Source organism: Chiloscyllium punctatum, chromosome 38 (genome assembly GCF_047496795.1).
Source record: "Chiloscyllium punctatum isolate Juve2018m chromosome 38, sChiPun1.3, whole genome shotgun sequence".
In the NCBI taxonomy this organism is placed as follows: Eukaryota; Metazoa; Chordata; class Chondrichthyes; order Orectolobiformes; family Hemiscylliidae; genus Chiloscyllium; species Chiloscyllium punctatum.
Genome location: NC_092776.1, coordinates 21,614,801 through 21,636,339, shown reverse-complemented (window position 1 = coordinate 21,636,339; position 21,539 = coordinate 21,614,801). Strand labels below are relative to the sequence as shown.

The 21,539-nt window shown below is 38.1% G+C and overlaps 1 protein-coding gene across 1 annotated transcript in view; it reads right to left on the bottom strand.

The window, feature by feature from the left end:
* Nucleotides 1-281: 281 nt before the first annotated feature.
* The window catches only part of gfra1b (gdnf family receptor alpha 1b), a 189,328-nt gene continuing 168,070 nt past the window's right edge, over nt 282-21,539 (bottom strand). The window contains exons 5-9 of the mRNA XM_072557354.1: nt 15,183-15,292; nt 12,798-12,932; nt 11,600-11,787; nt 5,059-5,112; nt 282-1,454 (exon numbers count right to left, since the gene is read on the bottom strand). Coding sequence (XP_072413455.1) covers nt 1,281-1,454; nt 5,059-5,112; nt 11,600-11,787; nt 12,798-12,932; nt 15,183-15,292 — 661 coding nt within the window. The 3' untranslated portion in view covers nt 282-1,280. The remainder of the gene's footprint in view (nt 1,455-5,058; nt 5,113-11,599; nt 11,788-12,797; nt 12,933-15,182; nt 15,293-21,539) is intronic.

The following is a 21,539-nucleotide window of genomic DNA, read 5'->3' as shown; positions in this document are numbered from 1 at the left end:
CAAGATAATTCATTTAAATTACGTAATTGATCGATGACTGTTTAGATTTACTATACAATCTGTGACCCAGCTTGACTTCCATAGTCCATTAAAAGGATAACATATTTGAACACGCCAACACAGACCCTTCATTTATTAAACATTTCTCTTTTTTTGAAGCACCTGGTATTTCGTGGATAATGCAAAGCAAATATGTATTTACAGATGTATAAATTAGAAACAGTTTCCCAACTCAATACATAGAATCTTTAAACATTTAAATTATATCAGGAGACAAGGAATATTTTTGATGTGTAAACATGTTTTAATACTCCATTGTAAAATATGACATATATTTTCCTTTATTTTAGTGTCACTGTTGGTTACAGCGGAGGGATTCTTCCTCTTCATTTCTACTTAGCTGTCAAATTCAGGAGCTTGAATCCTGACTATTCCCTAAAACTCTGGCTGTTTACCAACATGCCAGCTAAAAGGTTGATAGCTACTGAGAGAATTGCTGTACAACACTAATAATCCAGAGTACACTTTGTTACATCATTAGGGCTCTTCAGCTTTGACAATATTGCTCACAATGTGCTTGTATTAATGACGTTAGTTGAAAGGAATACAAACTTTAATTTATTAAGGCTAACTTTAAAATAATTTCTTAATTTTGCAATTGTAGATATCACAATTTCAGGAATCTTAAGCACATTACACATCTTAAATTGGTGACAGAGTAAAAGCCATTACATTGACTTATAACATGGGTAATGTTTTGCTCAGTTTTGAGTGCAGACCATTTACATAAACATACAGGAGATATGAATGTATCATAAAAGATTAAACCGTCTTAAGCAATCCAACAAACAAAAGAGGGGAAAAAAAACACTATGTCTTCCCACCCTGCAGCTGAAAACTTGCTGAACAATAGCTGTGTCAAAGGAGATAACATGACATCCCTGCTGTGCTGTACGTAACTTGTCAGATTCAATAAAGCAGTTGCATGGACAATGTAATCTGTTTACAAGTTCCCAGCTTAAGGCTAGGGCAAATATACGTACAGCCATAATTAAATTCTGATCCATCAATTCCACATGCCCACAAGGTTTCTGTTTGGAATGTAGGATTGCATCAAGTTTCACATAGCCCCTAATTCATAAGATGCTTGCCCCACCCACCCCGCCCCACACCCCATTACAATGAATCTGTTTTAACAAGGTGCCTCCACATAGTAGAGTTTGACCTTCTGAAAAATAAAATGAACAGAGAATAGATTTTATACAGGTCCTTTTATGCAACTACAATGTTTCTGTTGAGTAGACGCAGGGGAGTGTTGACTGTACAATGGTGACTATCCACACCACTATGCTGATTTGAATTTCTGGAATGTCAGCAGATGAAGTCTCTGGAGATGTCTGTTCTTTGGATTGCACAGGAGCAAATTCCTTATCACTTGAAGTGGAGATCTGTGTCTGAAAACATTTCAAATTCCATTAGCTAATTCTGTCACTGAGCACAAACATAAGGGGGAAATTTCCTTAGTCTGCCAGAAATGCAGTGATTTGCCTGAAGAAATCAGCAGACCACAGTAAACTCGAGCAATTTGCTTGGTTTTATTTCCGATTCACCTGGGTGCAGACTAATGGGAACATCCCCTGTAATGTAAATGAAGTTCACCCAATGGAATTAGTAAAAATGTTATTTTTAATGTTACTTTATCTATGTATTTTGAAATTATGTCCTGTATATCCAAACTGAGGTTATTATTTTGATTAAAAAAAAGAGCAGCAGTCCGAATACCAAGCTCTTGGGAACATCACTGCATACAATTCTCCAATCTGAAAAACAACCATTCAATGCTATTCCCTGCTTTCTGTCCCTTAGCCAATTTATATTCATGAAGCCACTGTTTCTTAAATCCCATGGGTTTTAATTTTGCTAAAATGCATATTATGTTGCACTTTGCTAAATGCCTTTTGAAAGTCCATGCACACATCAAAATATGACTCTCATCAATCCTCAGTGTTACTTTATAGAAGAACATAATCAAGTCAGCCAATATTACTTGCCTGCAACAAATCTCTTCTGATTTGCCTTTATTATCCCACTCTTTTCCAAATGCCAATTTATAATTTTTATAGAAATTTTCACAAGTTCAAGTAGAACATCAAACATGAAATGTGCAATCAAAATTTTGACTATCTGAAATATTTCACATTACTAATTTTCTTTATATGCATTTTTGCAGATTTCTGCTCATGTTTGAAGAATTTTAAAGATGTTGATGAACAGGGAGGCATATAACCACAATAAATTATCACCATTTCTAGTTGATTACTGATTACCCTTTGTGAATAATTTGCTGTGCTGCATCATTCACTCACCTTTCTTTCCAGGTATGGGGCACTGATGATGTTAAAAGTGTGGGAGGTGGTGGATAAGACGAAGGAAATTATTTAGTTCCATCAGATTTCCACACTTATGCACTGTAAACTTCATACTACTGATGCCTTCCAGGCTGCCTTCGTTGGCGGAGGGGAATAATCGGTACTCTTGGCTCTCAAGAGCATAATTGTGTTTTATGGGAAAGATTTTGGATGGAGAAATGATTGTTTATTTGTTCAAGTGCCCATGTGTAATTTTCATACTACTGTCTATGGGCATCCTCATTATGGAAATATAACATTAGAGGTGGAATTATTCTCATTCAGGAAAGAAATAGTGAGAATTATTGTGTGTAAAGTTATATGGTGTGGATTGTTAACAGGATATTCAAATTAACTGATGACTGCAAGGCTAGAGGATATGAATGTAACATTATCAAACTTCTAATGAAGTTGGAGATTAAAGGAACATCTTTTCCCACAGTGCAGTTGTTGGCTGAAGACAACATCTCATCAACTCTACTTAATGCAATATTGATTAATGGCCTTAGCAAGCAGCCAGAGAAATATCTGATTATAAAAAGAATTGAAAGATCAGAATAGAGGATAAAATATTCTGTAGAGCTAGAGTAGTTCAGTTCTTTAGAGGCATATCATTGATGGAATACAATAGGTTGCATGAATAGTACATACATGGCCTTAAATTATTCCCATGATTATCCTGGGAGGGCAAAAAATTGGAAATATATAATAATTAAGGAATTGATGGTATTCAGAATTTTAACGGTGGGGAGGAGGGAATAGGAGTTTGAAAAAACATGAAATCAGAAATCCACAGATAACTCAATCCTTTCAGTTTTAACAGAACTGGATCATGTGAAATCTGGAGTGGGTTGGGCAGTGGGATAGGTGGTGAACAGTGTGGGGAGTAATCTGCTCTGCATGGATGATTTTGCCTGTTTAATGCTGGTCAGCTGCATTTTGAAACATTGCTAGAGAAGGGACAGCCTTAAGGGGGTGAACTTAACTGGATCAGCCTGGGACTTCGATGGCAGATATCTCACCCCCTGACTCCACAAAGGTGTTTACCATTTCCAAGACATGATTATATTGTGATAGAATAGCCTCCATTTGCCTAAATGAATGGCATTTCAATAACAGTGAAGGGGTTTGACACCATACAGAAAAAAACAGCCTGCTTGATCAGCATCTATTCAAGAGCTTAGCCATTCACTTTCTCCACTATTGACATAAAGTACCATATTCAAGATGCATTTCAGCAACTCATCAATACCCTTCCAAACTCAAGATATCTAGCAACTAATTGGAGGATAAGGACAACACATGCACAGGAACAACACCACCTACAAATTCCTTCCAAACAGTAACTCTATCCTGACTTGGAATTACATCACTGCTTCTTCATTGTCACTACATCAAAATACTGGGACTTGCTTGATTCTTAACTGCTTGATTCCTAACTGTACCTACTGCAGATGGATACAGCAGTTCAAGAAAGGAGCTCACCTTCTCAATGGCAAACAAGAATAAAAAAAATGCTGAGTTGGCCAACAATGATTTCACCCACTGAAAGAACTTTTTAAAAAGTGAAGTCCGTTAACGACAGTAAGAAAGAAAGCTACGGGCCACAAATATATCTTGCAAGCATGTTTCTGTACTGAAGGAATACTAGCTTATTTTTATAAACTGCTAGGAAGAGCAGAAAAATGCTCTGCACATTTAATGAGCAACTCAAAGTGACTCTCTGATAAGAAAAGGTTTGCGTGGTAGTTTTTGAGCTATCTTAGGTAAAACTTACTCCAATATATGCAATTCAGAAAGGTAAAGTGTGTAATATCACAAAATGTCTGTTTGTGTAAGCAATGCAATATTTTTTGAAGAGGTAGGTAAATAGATTCTCCTTTGGCAGTATTGACAATAAGGCTTGGAAAGACTTTCTTTTGAAGAGAACTTTATTACAGGGGCAAGAAATACAATGTCCCTGGATACCTAACATACTTTTGAGAATATAAATGCATGTTCATGTTAAATTTACAGCCTATTTGCACTCACCCATTCAAGACATGACTGAGGTATCATTTAAAAAAAAGGTACCTTGAACAGCAGGCACACCTTTTTATTATCAATTGGAAATATGAAATTTCAAGGCTAATTAAATAATGATTTGGAGATGCCGTTGTTGGACTGGGGTGTACAAAGTTAAAAATCACACAACACCAGGTTATAGTCCAAAAGGTTTAATTGGAAGCACACTAGCTTTCGGAGCAACGCTCCTTCATCAGGTGATAGTGGAGGGCTCAATCCCTCCACTACCACTTGATGAAGGAGCGTCGGTCCGAAAGCTAGTGTGCTTCCAATTAAACCTGTTGGACTATAACCTGGTGTTGTGTGACTTTTAATTAAATAATGAACATTTTTAATTCCAATTCTTGGAAACAACACTTACCATTCCTTTTAGTTAAGTATAAATTACATTTTCCGAAAAAAAATTAGCAAGAATAGTACGAAATGCTTTCCATACATAGGTTTGAATTATTTTTGAATTAAATTCAAACCTGTGAATGCTTTATATAGGAATTCAAATTATCCAAACAAGTTCAGATGGTGAAAATTATTGTTCTTGAAAAAAAAACATAATGAGCTATCAAGAGTTGACTTCTTAAATGCTTACCTCTGTAATACAAAGGTCTGGGTTCACTGTTTCATTGGATTGTAATCTCTGTGCCTGAGTACAAAAAATATGGAAATATTAGATTAATACAGGTATACAAATTAACTAGGACAATGCAGTGACTTGAAAAGGAAATAACAGGATGTCGATTGTGGCATGCAGGGCAGTGATGGCAGAGAAGACACTAAAGACAAAGATGTCTTATTCCCACTGGAATTGGAGGGGGAAGTGATGCAGCCTAAAGCTGACTAAAACACAAAAGGCAGGCAACCCAAGCTGGTAATTGGAGAGCACGGTGTCGGTGAGAATCACAGTCAAGCCCTTAAAGGAGGTCAAGTGAAAGGGAGTGATACTTTCTGGTGAGACAAAAGCATAAAGGCTGGAAATTTCTGCAACTTTGTTCTGCTGATCAAAGTACTGAAGCGTAGCATTTTTATCTGACAAGATCATAGTATCCTGTACTTGTCAGAAACTCTGTGGTCAACTAATTTAAATAATACGGTCTAGACAAAGCTGATGTCTCACAAAGTGGGAGAGCAGCTACACTTCTTGGGACAAGGCTGTCCCTGTAAATTAATATGATGGCAAAACAAAACTATAACCTCTATGACTGGAGGGCTTTTAGCAGTTAATGAGCTAAGCAAGCTCTTGGTAGAGGAACTGGTTGTAGAAAAGATACGTTCCTAAATTATCTCATGTTGATCTGGTAATGCTGCAAATACTTGGTCCTGAAGACATGCAGGTTTTATCAGGAGACATAGCAAGGGCCACTTGTTTTGTGATTCATTCCTGCCGATTTCAATGGAACCATTATTTGGCCTCAATGAATAATGACTGGCCAGCCATTACTTTCTGTTTTGCTTTCACCAAAATTTAAAATTCCACCCTCTCAATGAAAAAGTACAGGTGTTGGTTGTAAATCCAGAGATACCATCATCAAACTGGATTGCAAGTTTCTACCATGTTGCATCTCAGAGGAATTAAAGTGATATTCAATTACTCCTACCCAAAGGTTTAAAGATATTGTGAGGTATCTTCTCCTACTGATAGCTTGTAACTGGAAACCTGTACTCAATGTTTTAACGTTATCTTTTCAGGACCCAGCAGGGAAGTGGTCTTTGATAAACAGCTGATTTGAGTGCATCTCAATTCTTGGATGAACCAGAAAATGCGACCACTTCTGTCCAAAGTGCTCACATCATTTTGCAACATCTAATAAAATAAAGCTTATAACAGGGCAGAGAAAAACTGCTCACAATAATTGTATACTGTGACAGAACAAATGTTCTTTTTGTAAACAGTTGTAACTAAACTTTGAAGATGAGAGTTCCTTCATGTTTTGATAATCTCCTATAACAATGTGTTAACCATATGGCTCAGCAATAGAATGTGACAGGAGACAGTGAGGTCTGCAGATGCTGGAGATCAGAGTTGAGAGTGTGATGCTAAAAAAGCACAGCAGGTGAGGCAGTATCCAAGGAGCAGGAAAATCGACGTTTCAGGCTGGAGCCCTTCATCAGGAATGAGGCTGGGAGCCTCGGGACCCTTCAATCCCAGCACATCAATGTGGACTTCACCAGTTTCCTCATTGCCCCTTCCCCCACCTTACCCCAGTTCCAACCTTCCATCTTAGCACTGCCCTCATGACCTGTCCCACCTGTCAATCTTCCTTCCCACCTATCCACTCCACCCTCCTCTCCGACCTATCACCTTTACCCCTACGTCCAATCACCTATTGCATTCGCAGCTACCTTCTTCCCAATCCCACCCCCTCCCATTTATCTTTCCACCCCTGAGGCTCCCAGCCTTCATGCTCCTTAGTTGCTGCCTGACCTGCTGTGCTTTTCGAGCAACGCACTCTCAAAATAGAAAGTGACAGCTTGGTGTGTAAAGCAAACATTTTACATTGTTCAGTGAGTATTTGGTGAGCGCAGGAAGAGTTTTGATAAACTGAGACTTCTAGATCATAATACTTCATTCATCTGTGAATACCAGCCTGTTACAGCCATTATAATGGCATAAGCCTCCTGTTCTACATGCTCCTGTCCTTACAGTATCAGCATTGTTCTCTTCTATCACTCTAGCATCTTCTGAGACATGTACTGTCCCTTTGTTCCTGATTCCAATATTATGAAGATTGTAGTATGCTGCCACAATTGATGGGACACTCCAGAGGCTCTGCTCTTCCTTTGAGAACATGAACTCAATTCTTAACCTTGTATTTATGTGTGTTTCTTTGTTGTATTCCTCCGCAGCACCAGTGAACCTACAGAAGTATCATAAACTATGAAAATGATAGAATTCCAGAAACTGAACAGCCATCCTGGTCTTTGCCTCATTTATTAACCTCAATTTTGAGGTGGGCTCACATGTTCAGAACTGCCTCAGCAGTTCCCACTAGCATCGATGAGGCCCGAGAACTGTCAACCTTTCAATTAAACTGGCCACACCTGGAGCTCTTACACCATGCTCAATAAGAATGGCAAGTATGGAGATGGCCCATTAGGAAGCTACCTTTGGGAAACTAGCTCCACCAGTCTGACATCTAGCAAGTATGAACTTATGATGTGCACAGAAAACGTGCTGGAGAAACTTAAGGGAATGAAATCCGACTAAATCCAGGACCTGATGACCTATGTGCTAGGAATCTAAGACAGTTAGCTGCAGAGATACATGATGCATTGACTATAATTTCCTGAAATTCCCAAGATTCTGAAACAGTCCTAGCAGACAGGAAGTTAGAAAATGTAACACTGCAGTGTAGGCATTAATGGAGCATTTACAAATTGGCAGTCTCTGACAAGTACAATGGCACAACCAATACTGGCACCTCAGTTATTTGCAATCTATGTTATTTTAATGACATATACAAAGAACTGTAAAACAATGAGTCTAAGTTTGTTGACGATATAAAACCAGGTAGGAATGTAAGCTGTGAAGATTTTACAGGCAGGCCATGAAGAGATATAGGTTAAGAGTCTGTTGGGGGACCGGGATCTCAGCTGTTGGTGGCAGGGAAATTCCATCAGTTCAGTAGGGGAACTCTTATAGAATCAAAAGCTCTTCAAAAAGCTTTGAGAGTTATCTAATTAAATAATTTGACTTATTAACAAATACATTTCTGTTTTAATTAGAATATCATTTTAATCCTTAAGTAAAATGAAGGAACTCGACTCTATTAGAATAAACATAACTTCACGTTCATCATATTTTGTCTTCCCTAAAATTCCCTTTGATTTCCATTTGGATATGCTGGTCATGTATATTTCTGCTACCGATTTATGAGTCAGTTAACCATTAGTTTTAACAGGAACTCAATAAGAAGCTTTTATGTGGGTTTAAAGTAAGTATGTCATTTTTATTGTGCAGTGCAGCCTTTGTGGAATCTGAGTAAATATCTTGAAAACATGCTTCTACTATTTGATAAGTGCTTTTCCTGAAACAAATGAAAATATGCACTCACACACTCTCATATATTCTGTTGGGATCACTGAGCTATCTTTAACAAACTAGAGTATCAGCTAGAGGTGGTGCATAAAGTGTCAGAAAACCTTTTAGGCTTGAATCTTACTGTTCTGGAGAAGAGAAATTGACACTCTGGTCACTGATGTGTGCAGAACCCAATTATACATTTTGATTCTCACTCAAAACAAAATAAGCTTTTTGGTCTGTTTAGATTTCAAGGGAATGAAATACTTCATCACAATCTTAATTCATTGTAGATTTTTGTTTAAATAATTATTTTAGTGTTCACTTTTTTTCATTTACCAACTTTAAAAAGTTAGATTTACCACTGGTTTGAAAAATAATAAAATTGTTACTCCTGGAGCGAAAGCTTTACCATAGTATCACCAGGTACTTCTGCTGTTTGATTGCATGACTGACTTATATGAAGCTACAAACTTTCTGCAGCTCAAAATGAACAAGTCTTTTTTCTAAAACTGTATTCTTTCATGGGATGTGTGCAGCATTGGCAAGACCAGAATCTATTGCAATCCCTTTAAAGTGAGTGGATTGTTAGGTCATTTCAGAGGGCAGTTAAGTTTCAACCATATTGCTGGAGGTCTGCAGCCAAATATACACAAGGCAACTTTCCTTCCCCAAAAAAAACAGCCAAGCAGATGGATTTTTACAACAACCAATTATAGTTTCAAAGTCACCATTACCAAGATTAGCTTTCAGTTTTAGATCTATTAATAGAATTTAAATTCAAAGAACTGTCTTGGTGGACTTTAGAACATAGAACATAGAACAATACAGCACAGAACAGGCCCTTCGGCCCATGATGTTGTGCCGAATATTTGTCCTAGCTTAAGCACCCATCCACGTACCTATCCAATTGCCGTTTAAAGGTCACCAATGATTCTGACTCTGCCACTCCCACAGGCAGCGCATTCCATGCCCCGACCACTCTCTGGGTAAAGAACCCACCCCTGACATCTCCCCTATACCTTCCACCCTTCACCTTAAATTTATATCCCCTTGTAACACTCTGTTGTACCCAGGGAAAAAGTTCCTGACTGTCTACTCTATCTATTCCTCTGATCATCTTATAAATCTCTATCAAGTCACCCCTCATCCTTCGCCGTTCCAACGAGAAAAGGCCGAGAACTCTCAACCTATCCTCATACGACCTATTCTCCATTCCAGGCAACATCCTGGTAAGTCTTCTCTGCACCCTCTCCAAAGCTTCCACATCTTTCCTAAAGTGAGGTGACCAGAACTGCACACAGTACTCCAAACGTGGCCTAACCAAGGTACTGTACAGCTGCAACATCACTTCACGACTCTTGAATTCAATCCCTCTGCTAATGAACGCTAAAAATCTATGTCCCCAAACGCTTTGAATCCATGTCCCCAGAATGGATTATGTTTTCTCTCTGTAAATGCTACAAGTTCTGTCAAGTTTTTCCAATTTTTGGTTCTGTAGGAGTGGAACCCAGTCTGACTTTTATTTTTAAAACCTGGCATAAGAACAGCCTATTGCACTCTGTGAGCACTTTATTAGATGAGAAAAAAATCTCCACTATCTCATTTCACTCTAGTGCTATCTTAAGCAGGCCTTAGTTCCCTTTCAGAAAGACTTTCTCAAAGGCTTTCCAAGCCCATCATACATAATTCCACTTTGTGTAGAACCTGCCATCTGCATTGATTGTCAGAGTTAATCCCATATTTTATGGTTCTTGTTCTTGTCGATCTCCATTTCCCAAATCCCATACCTCATTCTTCATAAAAAATCCCTTCATGACCATATTCCATCTGCTGAAGCTTTATTGAGTTAAACATCTCTGCTCAGATCTAGTTCCTTGAACATGCCTTCAGCCTTCTTCCCATTCTTTGTCAGGACACCTGACAGAACATTCTTGCTACTACAGTCATAGAAGTCTACAGCATTTAAAAAGGACTTTCAGCCCATTGAGTCTTTGGTGACAAAACCAACCATTTAATTATTGTAATCCAATTTTCCAGCGCTGTCTCATAGCCTTGAATGGCTTGGCATCACAAGTATTAGAGGCTTTTGAAAATTACACATTATTGGGACAATATGGTTCAATCCTAAAGTTTGTTTTGAGGAGGCAAGACATCATCTCCCTTTTCTACCTGCAATTTGATCAAAAGTAAAAATAAACCCTGAAGAATAATTAAAGATTTTACCAAAAGATTGTACCTGTACCTGTAGCAATCAAGGATTTCCCTTGAATATTCTGACTTATTCGGATACATTATTTTGTAAAACTGCAATTACAGTTTTATGTAATTTAATTAATATTGAAAATAAAATGCTATCATTTGTTCTGCTTTCAAATGAATTACAATTCTGTAACAGTATTTATTATTTTTCTTTCAGTTGGCAAGACATAGCTACTAATACTTATACTTCAATTCTTATGCAGCTAAATATCACTGAATATAAATATTTTCAAGAGGATAGGTATTAAGTAGTGTGTTTTACAGATGTAATTTATAAATCTTCTCACTCTAAGGGTGAACAATGAGAGGGAGCACCATTATTGGCACCAATAATGTATTCTTGCTAAAGGACAATTTTCTTTTGTGAATACTGCAATTGTGGTAATGTGTCCAAACCCTTTGGTTATCTGGCAAGATAAATGTTTTATTTAATTGAACTTCAAATCTCACAATAACTGCCACACTAAAATAGAAATAAATTGTTTTATGATCAATTGGCCAGTTTCAGTTATTGAATTTGACTTAAACACAAAGAGTTATCAGAACAATCAAGTGGCTTTTTTTTTGTCTTAACATACAGTAAAAATGAAAAAAAATCTTTTGGCAACAGATCTGTGCAGCCTGGCAATGTCAGCGCATTGCTAATACAACTGTCAATTACATCTGACAAGACAAGATGACAAGTTACCTCATGTCTAGTGTTAAATCTCTAAGGTTTTAAGCCATGGATGTGAGTATTCTACTTCATACTAATTAATCAGTGGTTTTTTTTCTCAATTCTTTGCTATGATTACCCTTGATAATCATGTAGGCATTGTTTGGTTTCTATGGATTTATATCAATCCCTTACCTGTAAATTTGCACACAAAGGAAAGACACTGTCATCATCTGCTGAGTGAATTTCATTGCCATAGCTCACTGACTCAGAATTATGCTGTGGTGTGTAGTTCTGTTTCGATGATACTGTTGTCAGTACAGGAGGCATTAATTGCCAAATATTCACATCGGTGCCATTACCGAATGCTTGTATAGCATTTTCTGTAGAATTAAACAAAAATAAGAATACTATGCAGTTGCATTAAACTCTAATCAATAATTAAGTAAAATATCACTTGAAAAATCTAAGTATGCTTCAGTAATTGTGGGCATCACCAAATTACATGATACTAATATTGTGCCAAGAATCACTGATGGGACTAAGCAAAAGCCTTGATATTTTTGATACTGCCCATCCCCAGTAGTGAGCACTGCTGCCTCACAGCACCAGGGTCCCAAGTTCGATTCCAGCCTCGGGCGACTGTCTGTGTGGAGTTGGTACATTCTCCCTGTGTCTGCGTGGGTTTCCTCCGGGTGCTCCAGTTTCCTCCCACAGTCCAAAGATGTGCAGGTCAGGTGAATTGGCTATGCTAAATTGCTCATAGCATTAGGTGCATTAGTCACAGGGGAATGGGTCTGGGTGGGTTAACCTTCGGAGAGTTGGTTTGGACTGGTTGGGCCAAAGGGCCTGTTTCCACACTGTAGGGAACCTAATCTAATCTAATCTCCCACGCAAGTTTTTACTGTTGGTATGTTTTCTTCTTCAGCTGAAGTGCATCACAGGATTAGAGAAGAATTATATTCCCCATTGTCTCACTAACAGAGGCAGTGACTTCTGTTTGAAAAATTGATGTCACTGAAGTAACTTATGGTAGTTATTTTGATATATAGTTAAATTGATATGCATTGACGATCTGTTTCAATGCTACTTACATCTATCTGAAATAACATGATCAATATTTATGTATTTTTCTTTTACCATTCTGTTTTTATGCGTATAGGTATGTATTCTACATCAAGAATAGATGTATAAATGTTCAGTTAGTTTTGTTAGTTTCAAATATATTTTGAAAGGGCAAATCTCATAAAAGACAAGGTAAACCAGAGGCTTTTTCATCCAGATGTATCGGGAAGTTAGAGTACTTTACAATCTGTCAGACAATATCATCGAAATTTTGTGTTTGGATGACAATTAAATGATAAATTTAAATACAATTGCTACTTGAACTTACTGAAACATCTGTTGTCCTTAAAAAAATTGTGGAATTCATCGCACTCTTCCCTCTGGTTCCCACTTCCATTGCAAGTACACCATGGTGCCACACTGATGCCGGTGGAATCAATATAGTTTGGGGTGATGACAGTTCCTGTCAAGAGAAGCCAAGATCAAATTTAATGATCATTCATTTAACCAAACACAAACTGTTTTTTTTTCTGAGATAAAACACTTTGGCTGTCATATCATAGTTACTAGAAAAGAAGCAAGCGCTCAAAAATAGCAAGAAATTGCTCACCCATTACTGTTTTCCATTTTTCAAAGTCAAGCATCAATAGTACCAAGCAAGATAAAAGACAGTTTTATGGAAAATTGGATAAGCCATTTCTCAGGCATTGTCATTCAATAATAGATCCATGCTGAAAGTGTGAGTCTAACATGGACTTAGAGGTACAGAAATTATAAGACTATAAGACAGAAACAGATCATTCAGATAAACCAGTCAATGGTGATTGCCTTTGAACAAAGATGTTTAATCACATTTTCATTGATGAGGTGGTTTTAAAGATGATGGGCTAAATTTTGTGGAGATGCCAGGGTACTGTTGCCAAACCCAAAAATGGGTTGGTTGATGGGTCAAGGTAACACCACCTCAGCAGGTAGCAGGACCCGAGACTACATCTTTGGGGACCTGCCCAAAGAATTGTCAATCCACTCAGAGGGCTAGCATCTCAACAGCACCAGCAGTACAACTGCAAAGCTGATGAAGAAGATGGTGTGTGCTGTCAAAGTCTACTAAGAAGGGGCTGGGGGTGCCTAAGCCAATTACATTGGACTCAGCAAAAGCCAGGATGAACCTCACTGAGGCAGGTAATATTGTTATCACTGGGATGGGCACTGTCACTGCATGGGTGGAGTCGTCCAAGGACTATGCAAAAGTGTAGACTGGAGATGCTGGAAATCAGAGTCTGGATTAGAGTGGTGATGGAAAAACACAGCCGGTCAGGCAGCATCCGATGAGCAGGAAAATCGACGTTTCGGGCAATGGTCTGGGTGGGTTCGTTTGAAAGGGCAAAAGCCCTTCATCAGGATTGATGAAGGGCTTTTGCCCGAAACATTGATTTTCCTGCTCCTCGGACGTGTCTGACCTGCTGTGCTTTTCCAGCATCACTCTAAGGACTATGGCATGCCTAAATAGAAACAACTCCACGAGGGCCTAATGGAAATCACAATCTGACAGTTCTCCCTGTTGTATCAGAACCTTCTGCCACTGGCAAAATGCCAATAAAGATAAAGCCATTTAAATTGGTTCCGAATGAGCAGTTCATCTGTCACTATTCACACCATTTGTAAAATGGTACGGTGGCTAGAGAAATTTCAGCACCTGCCCATGGCTTACTGTGCCATTTTGCAAGTCTTCCTGCCTCCTAAAAGAATTTGAAGGTGCCGGTGTTGGACTGGGGTGGACAAAGTTAAAAATCACACAACACACAATCACAAAAGGATTCTTATGAATCTCCTGTTGCATTTAGCTGTGACTTCTTTATATTTATGGTTGTTAGATTAAACTGACTCTCGAACAGCCTCCCCATCCGCAAGTGGAATTATTGATCAGGAGGTTCCAGGCCCATTGTCTACATGTTAGGAGGCAGTGTTAAAAATCATACATATACCAGGTTATAGTCCAACATGTTTTTTTGGAGGCAATAGCTTTTGAAGCACTGCTTCTTCATCAGGTGGTTGTGGAGCAGAATCATACAACGCAGAATTTATAGCAACAGGATTGCAGTGTCATGGAATGTAATATTAAACAAATTTAGCTTGAGTCTTTCATCTTTTAGAATAATCATGTTAGTTTCAGTTCCTTCATATGTAAATCCCAGAACTTTTTAAAAGTTCAATTCTCAAGATAGTTATTGACAATAGGTGCCATCTTATTATCTGAGCTGAGATGGCACCTATTGTTAAAAGCTATCTTGAGAATTGAACTTTAAAAAGTTCTGGGATTTACATGGGCCTGTAACCTCCTGATCAATAATTCCACTTGTGGATGGGGAGGCTGTTCAAGAGTCAGTTTAATCTAACAACCATAAATATAAAGAAGTCACAGCTAAATGCAACAGAAGATTTATAAGAATCCATTTGACCCAAAATGTGGTTAGAATATGGGACTGCTTCCCACAAGGAGTAATTGATATATTTATGAGGTGGTTAAACAGACACATAGGGAAGAAAGGAATAAATTGATACATTGAAACAATGGTGTAGAGTGGTATAGAGAAGCTTGTGTGGAGCATGAACAGCAACATTCACCAAGGTGAGACAAATAGCTGTTTCTTTGCATAGATTCCACATAATTGTACATAACGTAAGGAAGTGTGTCCTCTTTACTAAAGCTTACCTATGAGTCCAGAGTAAGCAAGTAAACAGGCTGCATAGTTCTGCTTTAAGCAGCCACTTACAGAACGAGGTTCCGGCTGACAGTTTGTAATGAAATCTGCAAGCCGTGACCTGTGAAGAGATCAAATAAGGAAAATCATTACATTATCGCATTAGCATGAAAACAAGAGAAGCTTTTTGTACTGGTGCAATAACAATGAGCGCTGCAAATATAATTTCTTAAAAGTGTTATTGAAAAACACTTTCTGGTAAGATGCACTTCTCATTAATATATTTACAACAATGATTGCTCTCAAATACAGAAACAACATCTTTCAAAAATATTCCCTGTGATACTGATATTAGCCACCCTCCCCCATAGTAGCATGAGTGGGGTCGATGTTTAAGAAGTAAACATCATGACCCCAACGCCGCTGTGTGCGTACCAGTGAGTGCACTGCTATCCGTATCCTTTAAGTATGGAATGAGCTATTATAGCTACATTTAAAAGGCATCTGGATGGGTACATGAATCAGAAGGGCTTAGAGGGATATATATGAGCCAAGTGCTGGCAAATGGGACTGGAATAATTTAGGATATATGGTCAACATGGATGAGTTGGACCGAAGGATCTGTTTCCATGCTGTACATCTCTATGACAGTATGACTTTAAATGAATGAATTCTTCAGGGGTTTATCTGGTCCATTGTGCAACAAGAAGAGTCTAACATGAAGAGTCTTGAAGAGTAAATAAGATGAAGTTTATAATATCTCTCCAAGTTTTTACAGGTTACTAAAATAGACTTTACATCACTTCAAAGATTGTTGGGAGGACTTGGCTTCGGGGTCTGCCTCCCAGAGATCCTACTTCCACATGACATCATTACAATGCACTCAATCAACCCTTTCAGAACCAAATACAACATAAGCCTGCCTTCATCTTTACAGTTATAGGTGGCATTTGAGTTTCCTGCTTCCAAGAGCCAGGACACTTAATTCTACTATTTAGTGTAGTGCAGTTAGGAACATGATTTAAATTTAATTTTAGGATTTGGGGAAGTAGATGGCTAAAGGTAGAGAAGGTCAGTGAGATCAAGCCAGTACGTGCTTTTCCAGTACTGTTTTGGAGCCGGGAGTATTAAGAATCCTCCCCATATCTGCTAGCATACCTTCTGTTGATATGATCTCCCTTTTCACAATTGACCATCCTTACTCTGCTGATACTTGCCTCAATGCCTCCTGTTTGCTTTGCTTCATGACCAGTCAAAACTAAGGAACAAATAGTCCCCTTATTGAGACCATGTGCTGTAGCCTCACCCACCAACCTGTCAACCTGGCCAGCTGCTGGAAGGGAGACTGAATGGAAGAATAATAAGGTGGACTTACATGTTTCCAAAATTTCTAGGAATTGCTCTCAGCGACCATTCTATCCACTACCACTCTATCCTGTTTTTTTCATAAATATCTTTAGTACATATCTCTCTATAAATTGTATCCATACTGCTCCCAAAGGCAGCTTTATAGAGCAAATCTAAGGTACTAGCTTTTATGGTTTAAATAAAGGTTTTATAACAGAAATAAATGAAAACTATTTGTTGTTAAACTTTCAACTAAGAACTAATTAATTGATTTATGTGAAGGACTTCAGAGTATCTGATACATTTCAATACATCAGAAATGTATAACAGAAAAAGAAGACAATACGTTTCTTTTATAGCTTGGAGCTAGAATTTATAAACACAGATGATCCAAACCATCCTCCATCAAAAAGCAATTAAACTCTTATTTGCCTTCAAATATATTGGTCCAATTGTCTTGAGAAATATATTAAGCATCTCCACATTGTACCTTCCCTCCTCTGTTAAATTGCTTGTTGAAACCTTCCCCTCAACCAAGATTTTGGTTATTTTGTGAATGGGTTTCAAATTCTATTTAGTGTTGCACCTGTGAAAAGTCTTGTTAAAGGTACTATATAAATTGTGGAGAAAATTGGGTAGCAATTTTAAAGGACAGGACCAGTTGGAAACTAAGGTGGAATGTTTGATCCTGCATGTCCGATGAAAATTACTCAAGTTATTTTGCCATCCTGAAGCTGTTGAGAACTACTGGATTATGTTTTTAACCCTATTCAATTCTGCAGGCTGTAAGAGTAACTTGCCCTAAGCTTCTATGATATACCAGGGATCCAGAATAACTTACTGTATTTGCTGCCTGATTTTACCCTAACTTATGTGACAGGAACAGGATAGGGTTGGGTTGGATATCCAGCTTAAAGTTAAATTTGTTGATTCATATTAAATGAGCACCTAATCTGAATCCACTTGTCTATACCAATTGAGCTAGTCTAAAACTATGCCTATTCTTTCAATCACCATACAATGCCAAGTAAGAAAGAAACTAAACTGAACATACCTTATACATTTGACTTTCAGTGTATGTATTATACTCACCCACTGTCAGAATAATGCTATTGTAACAGCATTGTTTTATGTACAAATTTTAATCGATAGATGTCTTGTTTCCATGGACAATGATAGTCTTACATATACCCAAGATAGCTACATGCCTCCAATTCTCGCCACATGCTATTTCCCAATTACTCCACTTAACTGCCAAAGCCCAAAGCTCTGCAATTCCTGTACTAGACCTCTTGATCTCTATATCCCATGTTCCTTGTTTAAAAAATTTGAAATCTATGTATCTGACCAAAGTTTTGCTCACCAGCTGTATTATCTCCTTTTGTGGTTTGGTGTTAAATTTCATTTGATAATGCTCCGATGAAGCACCTTGAGATGTTTTCCTATATTAAACGTGTTGTATAAATGCATGTTATTTTTTACTTCAGCAGGGAGAAATGTATTTTTAACAAGGTGATGTGTTTGACTAGTATTCAGACATTTACACCATCACTTTCTTCATAAGGTGGATGATTTGCTGAATGGTTTCTCAGCTCTTGCATTATTCATTGCAGTTTGAGTTTGGTATATTCAAAAAGGTAACTATGACATGATCCCTAGTAATGGGGTCAGAAAGTGTCTTTGTTGTCAAGTCTAATGGATATAATGACTTAAACCAATGACTATGCAAATTACTCATATTGTTATAAATGCCATTTGTCAGCACTGAAGCAAAAATATGAAAATGCACATAAAATATTATTCCTAATCAAGGAGTGGATTTCATTAAGACAACTCCATTACAGTAAAGTACTACCAATGGAATTTTGAATGCCGCTGTCTTCTGGTTTTATTTTCCATCAATTATTTGTCAAAAGTTGCACACTGCCTAGACTATTACTCATCTATCAAAATGGACTACAAGGACCAATTAGCTAAAACAAAGGCAGCAGAAATATATTGGTGCTCTATATGACACCTAACTAGCCTGTACTAATCAATCATTATGTGTGTAATAAAAATGAATTATTGATTTTAAATTAACCAGTAGTATAAAGAATAAAAATTATAGTCACTTCATTCTGAAAGACCTGCAAGTTATGAAGACCATTCAATCCTCAGAATTAATTAAGCCTTTAACATTATTGCTGAACTGAAAGAAATTTACATCACTACCAAAATATCAGTTCACTCCCAATGTTTAATATCTAGAGGTCAATGAATTCAGGGTATAAACAAAGGATAACAACTGCACAGAACTATATCTTTAATTAATGCATTTCTTCTCCTCATAGGTCTCATGGCTTCAAATAAATCACCTACAACCAGAAGGATTGGATACTCTGGGTAGTTCATTATTTCATTAATGTACCCAGAAATTAACTGACAAGTGATGAAATTTGAGTGGAACATGGCTAACTAGATCTATTATTCTTTCTCAATGTCTCATACACTCTAGCAGATTTAAAAAGTGACAGGTTTAAAAATTGACAGGAGGGTGAAATAACATAACCAAAATCAGCATTTATTCAATGTAATTCACCATCAATTAGCTGCAGTTAAGTTTCTGGTTACTATTCTTTGTTCCAGCCTATTTTTCTTCTGTTCCTTCAGTTCACCCACCACCCACATAGATCAAAATTATGCGGTCTCCCTGTTGGCAGGTTTGCAAGTGAAGAGCACCTATAAAAGTCCTTGAATGGTCTTCTCAACACTCTTATGACTGTCCTTGTTCTGTAGGAAATCTTTACATGTGACAACTGAGATCTAAGGCAGGCTACCACATCTTGGCCAGTTGAGGTTCTGAAATGACCTTATTGGTTTTTTGTTTTGTCAGACCCTGGTCTCTTCATCAAGATTCCTATCCCTTCTCCCCAGCCACCCAGGGCTCATTTCCTCTCTCCACAACTGCACTTAACTGACCATGGAGACCAGAACTTAGACTACAAGCAGTTCCCAGATTCTGAGATAAAACAAAGAATTGCAGATGCTGGAAATCTGAAACAAAAACATAAAAGTGCTGGATGAACTAAGTAGGTCTAAACAGAAAAAAAAGTTCTCAAATTTTGAGTCCAGTGACCCTTCATCAGACTTTTTTTGGGGAAGTGGTTGGTGCCAGAAAACTGGAAATTTGAAATGGATGTAAGGCATCAGAAGAATCATGGATATAATTGGAAAGGGACTAGACAAGGAGAGAAAAAGTCAAGTCAAGGTAGGAAGAGATAAATTCCCTGGGACAGGAACAGTGGGTGTAAAAGTAAGTGTGTCTGAGCAGTCCTATTTGTGGATTTTGGGAAACAGGTATAAGTGGGCTGTATGGAGTTGGGGGCCTATTAGGTGGGAGGCTGTCGGAAGGACATCCCAGGTGAGATGAGGTTAATGAAGGTCATGGATACAGTAGCTTGATGTTTAATAGTGAGTTCATGGTCCTGGGAAGATATCTGAGGTGTCCAAGAATTAATAAAGGTTCACTGGACTTGAATCGCCACTCTGTTGTTCTCTCTACAGATGCTGTTAGACCTGTTGAATTTCCACAGCACTTTCTGTTTATGTCCCAGATTTTTGTCCTGACTGCTGCTACTATTGGTATTGCTGGCCAGCAGCTCTCTGAGGGTTGTGAGATGACTATAGGTTGGAAATCCAGTCTCAAGCCAAGTAAGGACTTTGTTTTTGGAGACAGCAAAGGGCTGTCTCATCTTACAAAGGACAATTCAATGAAGGCAGAAGGTAAGTGGGGTTGGGGGTGAAGAGAGGAATGAGAGCATCACTATGTATTGCAGTCAGAGTTCAGAGATTAGCCAGCAGAGCAGTACGACTGTTGACTCACTCGTTCCCTTTGCAACTATCACAAAGGCATATTGCATTAACAGTCATTGTTATACACTTAAAGTTGCATAAAAAAGTACTGAATCTATCCAGCCAATTTCTTTCTGGGTTACAGAACCTACAAATTCAGTATATAAAAAGAAATCTCAGGCTAAAGTACCATATGGATAGGTAGTGGTGTAGTGGCACTGTCACTGGTCTAGCAATCCAGAAACTCAGCAAAATGTTCAGGAGGCATGGATTGCTTCCGACCTGGACAGATGGTGAAATTTGAATTCAGTATAAATCTGGAATGAAAGACTAGCCTAACAATGGCTATACAATCATTGTCATTATCATGAAAATGCATATGCTTAATTAATACCATCCTTATTTAGTCTGGTCTACATGTAACCTCAGAAGCCCACAACGTGGCTGACTCTTAACTACCTAATTAATATTGGGATGGACATTAAATGCTGGACTAGTCAGCAATGCTCACATCCCATGTGTGAATTAAAATATGATCAAAACATGACTTTTTGCAGAGCATAATAATTGTATTAAATTTATTTGTCACCAGTTTGTCAACCCCAGACCTAATCTTAAATGAAGGGTTACTAACTTGGAGTATTTCTGAAATATTATCTCCAAGAGATTTCAGAAGAACCCTAAACTGTTTACATTGAGACCTTTGAGATGTTTGTGATTGATGACTTCAGAGTTTCAAACCAATGAGGTTTCAGCTGAAGAGTGTAGCCCTTTCACTATCCTCAGAGCAGCTTGACCCAGTTTACTCTCTACAACTTTGACAGACATTAGTAGATAGGGTAGCTAGGGCACAAATGTTATGGAAGATGGCATAAACTGCTCCCAGACCATGACTCCACTTTCAACATCAAGCGACTGTGTCCATGACCATCACTAACCTGATCTCACCTGGGGATCTACTACCACCCACCGGCCCCTCCCCCCATCCCCCACAACAGCCTACCACTGTACAGGCCTGAAACCCATACAGCCGGCTTCTACCTTCCTCTGAAAAATCCACAAACAGGACTGCTTGGGTAGACCTATTGTTGCAGTTTGTCCATGCACCAGGGAATTAATCTTTTCCTATCATGACTCAACTTTTTCCCCTTGTCTAGTCTCTTCCCACTGACATCCATGATTCTTCA